Source organism: Geospiza fortis, unplaced genomic scaffold, assembly GCF_000277835.1.
Source record: "Geospiza fortis unplaced genomic scaffold, GeoFor_1.0 scaffold190, whole genome shotgun sequence".
Taxonomy (NCBI): domain Eukaryota; kingdom Metazoa; phylum Chordata; class Aves; order Passeriformes; family Thraupidae; genus Geospiza; species Geospiza fortis.
In genome coordinates, this window is record NW_005054328.1 from 4,500,418 (window position 1) to 4,509,154 (window position 8,737).

The 8,737-nt window shown below is 37.6% G+C and overlaps 1 protein-coding gene across 1 annotated transcript in view; it reads right to left on the minus strand.

Annotated features, from left to right (window-relative positions):
- UBE3D (ubiquitin protein ligase E3D) overlaps positions 1–8,737 on the minus strand; it is a 77,995-nt gene that overhangs the window by 68,757 nt on the left and 501 nt on the right. The window contains exons 2-3 of the mRNA XM_031057107.1: positions 6,745–6,861; positions 2,109–2,340 (exon numbers count right to left, since the gene is read on the minus strand). Of these exons, the coding sequence (XP_030912967.1) occupies positions 2,109–2,340; positions 6,745–6,861 (349 nt within the window). The remainder of the gene's footprint in view (positions 1–2,108; positions 2,341–6,744; positions 6,862–8,737) is intronic.

Here is an 8,737-nt window from a genome sequence, read left to right on the forward strand (position 1 = left end):
ACTATTTTGGTCATAGGCAAACACTTTCCAAAGAACTGCAATGCAATTAAAAAGGAACTTTCACACTGGGGCAGACTGCAACAATATTCTCTAAAATGAGAACATTTATGCCAATAGCAATCTGTCTTGCCTGTAACTTTCTATTACTCATATTATGGAAGAATTTTCTGCTTCAGTATGAGGGTTTTTTTCCTTATTAGTCTAGCTTCTGCTGGATCCAACAGTTGTGCTCATTTGCTTGGCAACTGAGTGATGCTGGAAATAAGCAAACACAGAAATGGGAATTCATTGCAAGTGTGAAAAATGTAGAAAAAAAAAGGGATTGGATACAAACAAGGAACAAATTCTCAACTTCGATGCAAGTATAAGGAAGCAAACATGAAAATTCATCACACTAAACCACTATTGTATGCCCCTGACATAAAACAGCCTCCTCCCTCATTCAAAAGTTCTGCTGTTATCCTGGTTCAACCAACATCTCAATAAAATCTTTGTTCCACATCCTTTTGTTACGTTTCTGCCTCCAAATCAATCCTTTACTCACAAACATTCTCTTTGATCAAGAAGTGTGCAATATGAACTCCATGAGCCCTGCCTCTTTCCCATATTCCTGATGTTCTAAGATCTCTTTTAAGACTACTGAAATGTGAGAATTGATTTTTCAACCACTGGCAGAAAGCATTGTCCTCTTGGAAGTTTGGTATCATCTACTCCACCTCCTTCTTAAGGAAACTTAGAAGAAATAACTTCTGCCATGCTGATACCTTTCCAGCACATCAGTCCTTATTTTCCTCTCTGCATACTCTTTTTTTCAAAGAACAGTGGAACAAGAAACCAAAGGGACCAAGCTGCAAGCCTTGCAGATAGGGACCACAGGACAGAACTGCTCCCCATGCAGAGGGGTCACTTGGAGCACCGCACCAGCAGCCACTGAACTGCCAGAATCCTGGTGATTCTTCCTGGGGATAATACATATCACTATAAGCAGCAGGTAGAAATCAGGAAGTCTGGTTCTCAAGAGATTAAATGTTTCATGCTGGAAATCTCTAGAGAATAAGCCATCAATTTTTACAGGCACAAATCACCAAGGCAGCAATGTAGACAGTTTAATACTTCTAATTGTGAGAAAATAGAGCATGTGTAGGCCCAATCTTTGTCAGTACAAATGCAGAAAAGCAGTAGATTAACAGAAAAGGCTTTATGGAAATGTAGGTTTTGGTGAACTGAGTTTCTGGATGTTCTTCTGGCAGAAGAAAAGATCGTTGCTTGAACTTTCATACAAGTGCTAGATGTCCAAAAGTAAAGCACTGAACTGTCTTTCTTCATGGGTTTTATCCCACCACTGAAACATAAGCACCAACAAATGGTGATGGGCAACATCAAATTTTGATGTTTCTAAGCCAAATTATAGCCTTCCTTGTACAGACTTGGTTGATGAATCTATCTTACCCTGGAACACAGCACAAACATCAACATGAAGAGCTATAATATAGGATGGCAGGTTCCTTTCACTAGACAGAGCAGTCAAGCAAACTCAATTTCTTTACTATGCTTTAAGAACCTAAGTCAGCCACATCTAAACGTAAAGCATGCATTCTGATATTTCCAAGTCTTTCTAAAACTAAAAAAAGAGAGAAAAAAATCCCACTTCTCTTTAATTATAGTCATGATTATGCCTCAAGTCACAGTGTAAGAAAAAAACAATTGCTACTTCAATTTCCACCTCATTCTTTGCTCCACTACCTTTAACAAACACCTAACCCATCACAGTTATTAATTTACTGAATTCTGATGTCCTTCATTCATGATAATTTTGGGAGAAAATATCTGGGTTTAGAACTACATAATTAAGTAGCTTCTGTTTCTAGTACTAAGTTCTACTTGCATACTGAGGTCAGTATCAAGACTGTGGTGTGAGCTTTAGAAAATGTAAAACATTCCCTGGAGTATTTTCTGGCTTCTGTACAGCTGAATGTCAAGAACCCCCTATGACCTTCAGAACAGTTCTGTAATACATACAAATTAAATAAACTAGTTTTAAAAAAGTACTTTACAATGAAAAAGTTCAAATAACTTCACCTAAGAACTATATGAAGAAAATACTTTACCAAGTTGGAGTCACTCTGTGAAACATGGTGTCCAGCCTCTGAGCAGCAAACGGGAGATTCAGGCACATGCGATTCCTTTCTTAAATTCAACAGAAGAAAAGTGTCTCCAACAAAACAGTCACCATGCTGAGGGTGCAAAGTTCTTCTGGCAAAGGGGTCAGGGTGACAACACCACTCTTCAACTAAATCACTCCAGTTTTCACTCGGTAGAGGAAGAACTCTGAGAAATTTCCTTAGAGGGAAGAGAAGACAAACATTTCAGTTATGTTATAATTCAGTTCTAAGACATTTAAAGAGAGTTTAGGCTTCCTACAAACAGTGGGGGAAGTATGGCATTTTCTCAAAAGGAAGTGCTTGACTCTCCTTCCAGCCAAAGGCACTTTCTTTGGGTGAATTCTGAGAAAGCAATGGCTGATTTTCCTGCCAAATCTGTGATGAAGCATTTCCCAAGGGTGAATGTTCAATGATTTTAAGGCAGAATTTGACACAGTCCTCTCTTGAAATGAATCACGTGGCAAAAATAAAACAGTTCTACCCAGTCATGAAAAATATGACAATGAGCATTTGCAACTGTATTTATTATTACTTCTTGTACAGTTCCCTTGCATCAAATGTTGCTATAAAACCAATAGAAGCAGACTCATGCCACAGCAAGATTCAGCATGTTGTCTCAGATATCAGACTTGAAAAAGCTAAAACCTGAAAAAAATACCACAATACATCTTCAATAAAAAAACCCAAACAAACAAAACAGCAAACAAAGGATAACTCAATCTTAATTTAGATTCAGATACTCAGACCTGACTTTCAGAAGTCATATGCAAAAAAGGCAAATCCCTTTCTCCTGGGTAGCTGTATGGACCAAGGATACTGTTTCTGGAAAAATACTTTGTTTTCATTATCAGTTGTATTGGATTTGCATTTTCTTTCTGCCTGGTTTCCTTGAATGGTTACACTATTCCTTCAGCTGTCGCCTGAAATCGTCACCAGAGTTTCCTCATTCTACTCCTTACTTAAAACTTGCAAATACAACTTTGCTTATGGTGCTACTTTGCAAATAAAAACACAGCTGCTAAGCCAACAGTTAGACATCCTCTCTTTCCTGCAGTTCCCAGACTAACATTTTCTGAAGATGTCATTTCTTCCCACTGTAGCTTCTTGGCCCTTTTAAATTGTCCCGTGGGTGAAAGAAAAATGTTTTATTTAAAAAAAAATCCTTTTTATCTAGATACACAATACCTTTTAAACTCTGCTTGCTCCACCTGCAGATGAAAGTTGGAATAACTGATCCTCTGATGAAGCTTTAGCAAAACTGAGTAAGATCACCTCTCAGCACTGCCCACGTTTGTCTTAATTTTCTCTGGTCTCATGTATTGTTTGAGATACTACTGAATCCTGCCAAAGTGACAGTTTAGTTCTGATGTTGGTCTAATTGATTCTTTATCAGCCTTTACAATTAGTTCCGGTGCCTGGACTCACAGTGCAAACAAAAGTCCTCCTGTATTGCTTTTTACACAAAAGTAACAAAAAGCTCAGCAATGTTCTTACAAGGGAAAAAAAAAGACATTACCTTAAGCTGCAGCCTCATGCTGTCCTGTTTCATTAAATCAATGTTTCTTTACTCTCACAGTCTACAGCATAAAGATTTTCACTCCTTTTCCAACAAAAGCAGTTTTTCCAACCAGTAGGAATTTCCCAAACAAACTCCTCCTAACTCTGAGCCATACAGAAAATAAACCATTTCCACTGTATTTTAGGCTTTTGCCACTCACGGGTGGGAAGCCATATCCTAGGTCACCAGAACTGGAAAAATGTAAAACTAATAAAAATTGAGCCTTCCTAAAAAAACAAACAAACAAAACAAATTGTGGCTACTAAATAACATGATAAACCCTAGAAAACAGGGTGACTTATCTCTCCAAATTTGCTCCTAATAACAACTGAGTCTGTACTTGAAAATAGCCACCTAGGCTGCGTTCACAGTCAGAGTAACAAACAATTCTTAGATTGGTACCTTTAGGAGTAGCTTTCTCCTGAAAGTGTCTAATCTAGCCAGGCTGAATCTACTGCTGTAGATAGTTCCTAGATTCCAACCAGAAAAGTAGGTAATTAACTTTTTAAAAATAAGTTTGAAGTTGAGCACTAGTCTGTAAGAGCCCTGCCATAAGGATACAACTCTTAAATAATCTTCCAGTCTAAGGTACGTATTTGACCATAGAGACCCCTGTAAGACTGGATGAAGAAAAGTAAACCCAAATGTCATTATTAACTAATACCCAGTAATACCATTCTGTCTACTGAAAATACTGAAAACTGGAAGTAAAATGGACTTCAGACTTCTAAACATATAATAACTGTTCAGTTCTATCAGAGAAAAAGAAAAACAACTGCATTTCTTTAACTGCAGTTTCCGTTATTTACCTATTAAAAAATCCTGGGACAGTCCAGCTTGTCAGTTAACTGTCAGGCTTAACACTACTTATGTAGGAAAAGTGTAATTAGATTTCCCCTGGCATGAGTTTTTCCATGGAATATTTGTGCAGTACCAATTATTATTTGTTACATTCAGTCTCTCCTGTCCAGCTGATGAGGGGAGGGATAGAGCAGCTTTGGTGGGCACCTGGCATCCACACACCAAAAGCCTTTAAGAATTTCTTCATGACAGAAATTAAGTCTTAAAAACTTATTTTATATATGCGGTACACTTAGCCCAGCTGGAAGGAGAGAGAGAAAAAAGAAAGTATCCCTAATTCTTTGCAGCTCTTGCATGATGGAAGAAAAAAAAAAGTCTAATAATTTTCTCTAATGTGTGTAATGCGAGGGCAATGGAAAAGAATGAAAGAGCATAACCCTCTGAAGAGCTATCAGATTTATGGAAGGAAACAGACTGCGGCAGAGGATTTCAGAAAATGTACACAGTCAATTTTTGTGCACCAAGAAAGGATTACTTACATTTAACCCATTCTTAGTACATTTCTTAATTTAACCTTTAAAAGGAAGACTTCCTATGCAGTCTCTAACGGCAAAAAAACAAGCTTTAGAATAGGTTTGGGGTGGTTTGTTGGTGTGGGCTTTTTTTCTTTCATTTTAACCTAGATTCCTCGTGCTTCAACTGAAGACTACTGCCACTCTCTTTGCAGCAACTTCCTAGATATTGGAAGAATCTTATGTTTTCTCCACAGCCTTATCTACACTACCCCATTTATTTCAATTTCTTCTTAAAGGTAGGATTTTCTAGATCTCAGGTGTTTCTTATTACAGACCCTTGCCTAGTAATTCAGACTTTAATATGCTCGCTTTCACACAGTTCTGCAATTTCCCTTCAATCCTTCCACCTCTGCTGTCACTGTCATACTTAATTCTTCCTGGAGAGAGTAACACATGAATTCTGTAGCTAGAAGTTCTGACTATGCTACTCTCTTCCTTTTGGAAATGCTGGAACAGAATGTGTTGGATATGCTGGCAGCTCCACTTTTCTACTCGTGTCTTAGGTTTTTTTAGTGGCAACATTCAAGGGATTCAGAGGCTTCCTGCAAGGGGAAATGCCAGGTAAAAAGGCATGGACATGCATTATTTTTCCTGTCTAAAAAGTTCTGCTTGTGTCACATTACAGAATGGAGAACCAAAATATTTAAACTACATGGATATGAATTTGATGTGCTGAAATTCAGGAAAATTCCCACTCAGAGATGCAAATATAAACGGGCAACATGTTTTGAAAGCAAATGTTACTGAATACAAATTAGAAGTTTCACTACTTTACAGATGTATAAAAATAAGAGTTATTACTAGACTTTCTGATGAGACATTTCAGAAGTTAAGAAATCATCATTCAGTTACATTCAGCTAGCCATAAATCCATACCTATGACAAGAAAGTAACAGAAATTTAGAGAATGGGACATATTTGTATTACTGTTTTGAGTATTAGGAGCCACACAGATCATAAAAGGCTGTAAGTGCACTTCTAACAATTCTTATATATTCAGCTGAAGCCATCAAAATTGTTCATCAGAAAAGCTAGACAATGCAGCACCTTTTTATTAAAATTCTCATTCACTCTGCTGACTTTTAAGGAACAGAGATAAGGACGAGTCACACAGCTAAGACACAGCTCCTGTTTCCCAAATTTAGCATCCCTGTACTATGTGGAGGCAGGCTTCGCTTAAAAGGAAGCTGTGGTCAATATCCCCATTCTGAGCAGCCACTTTATAATTACAGCATGATGACTGAAGGAAATGTACAAGAGACTGAAAAGAACTTAAAAGGCTACCAGAAAGAAAGCAAGAAAGCAAGAAAGCAAGAAAGCAAGCAAGAAAGCAAGAAAGCAAGAAAGCAAGAAAGCAAGAAAGCAAGCAAGCAAGAAAGCAAGCAAGAAAGAAAGCAAGAAAGCAAGAAAGCAAGAAAGCAAGAAAGAAAGAAAGAAAGAAAAAGAAAGAAAGAAAGGAGCAAATGAACAAACAGCTAAAAACTGCTTCAGGTAATTTTGCTTTTTGTCATCTGCAGTGCTTCAAATGTGTTCTTGTCTATTAGTTTCAAAATAAATACCTTTTAGCTGTCTCAAAGTACACAAAATAACATGAATACCAATAACAATGGCATTTATTGCTATAAATACAAGACTCTGCTGCACTCACCGGTCGTTCACGACAATGTCACCACAGGACTGACAGTAAAAGATGCAATTCTTGTTGGGTTTCAGGCTTTCCCTCAAAGTAAAAACCACATCTATAGATAGAAGGAAATATATTAATCTTCAAAATAATGTAAAATTTTCAGTTACTTATACAAAAAAATCTTGACAAATACCTCAAACCAAAAAGGATAAATCTCACAGACAAAGAAAAAGGCTGACATTTTAAACACAACCTTATTTTTTTTCAAAGCAACTATTTAGATTTAGGAAAAACTTGTCATCTCCACCTCATGCCCCATATTACTAAGTAGGAACTTCATACATGAATAATTATTTTCAAGGTGCAAATCCTCTTTAGAAGGGAAGCCGATATATTGATATAATTGAAGGATTGTAAAAATCAAAATTCAATGCCACTCTTTTGTAGATATTTCTGACAATCAGTGTATCTGCAATATGAGGGGACACACTGATATGTTACACAAATAGTCAGGATGGGGAGAAGGGTCAGACACTAGTTTTACATTTTCAGGCAGGTAAGAAACCAACCGCTGTGGAACCACTCCAGGAAAAGACAGTGAGCAACGGCCTCTGCAGGCCAGGAAAGCAAAAATAGTCTCACAAAAGGCAGCTCAAACAACTTCTCCAAAGTAAAAAAAGAAGTTATAAAAGTCTCTCCAAATTACCTGGCAACATTAAGTGGAAGAAAAGTAAAACTTTAAGCCTAGCTCTAAGTATGAATATGCTTTGCATCAGCCACTTTCTCAAAATTAAGAATCAAAGTTTACTCTCAGCACTGATATTCAGTATTTGAAATTTGGGGTACAACCAAAGAGAAAAGTACTTTAAAATGTTCCAGAATTTCAACTATTTTGCATAATAATATAAAACATCAAAGGGTAACTAAGATTATCCAATATACGTGTTGATTACCACCTCATTCACATACTTATTTTTCACTAGCATGACTTTCCAAGGTTGATTTTTAAAAGTTCATTGTTGGTCTTTTGAAACATGTCTTGTTAATAGGACACATTAAATAATTTTACTATAACTGAGTTGTCAAAGCACATGCATAATTACAGATTAATGTCCAGATGCCATGTCAGCATACCAACAGAGTATTCCAATGTGTTTCTGGTACTGCATTACTGTATATTACGTATTTTATCATCCTTTTCTACTTTAAAAGCTCAGAATGGCAATTTTGTGTTATTTATTTAATATACCTTTCTGTGTCACATCGTAAGAAATGAATCTAAACATATTGAGCTTGGATGCCAGGATGAAAGAAGGCAACAGCTGTACTAGCATGCCTCCTATTTACTGCATCCTAGACCTGACAATAATGAGTGACAATAATGAGTCCCAACACAAACCCTTTATGATTAAGTGGTTAAGGATGGACAAGCATAGTGGTTGCCTGGATGAATCAGATTACTCCATTACTGATAGGATGGGGAGTAACGGCTATAAATTGAAAGAAAGGAAGCTTATGTTAGGTATTCAGAAGAAATTCTTTATAGTGAAAGTGGTTAGACACTGGCACATGCTGCCCAGGGAGGCTGAGGATGCCCCAACCCTGGCAGTGTTCAAAGCCTGGCTGAGGAAGTCCTTGAGCAACCTGGTCTCGTGGGATGTATCCCTGCCAATGGCAGTGGGGACTTATCAATAGATGATTTTTAAAGGCCGTTCCAACCCCTTAGCATTTTATGATTCTATGATTTTAATCTACCAAATGCAGAATAGGAGAGAAAGAAAATCACTTCGAAGTACTATGAGGAAGCACAGGAGGGGGGAACTGTGAGCAGATCCCAAACACACCGCGTTTCCCTTTCATTACGTCATTTTTGCACTTTCAATTTCTAAAGCTGACATTCCAGAAGGTGTTTGCCCTACAGAATTCACACTTCACAGCCTCCCTCAGTTAAACCTCCCACGTCCCAGGTCGCCCTCCCCCGTCTCGCAGCGCCTGACCCGCTCCCGGCCCGGCC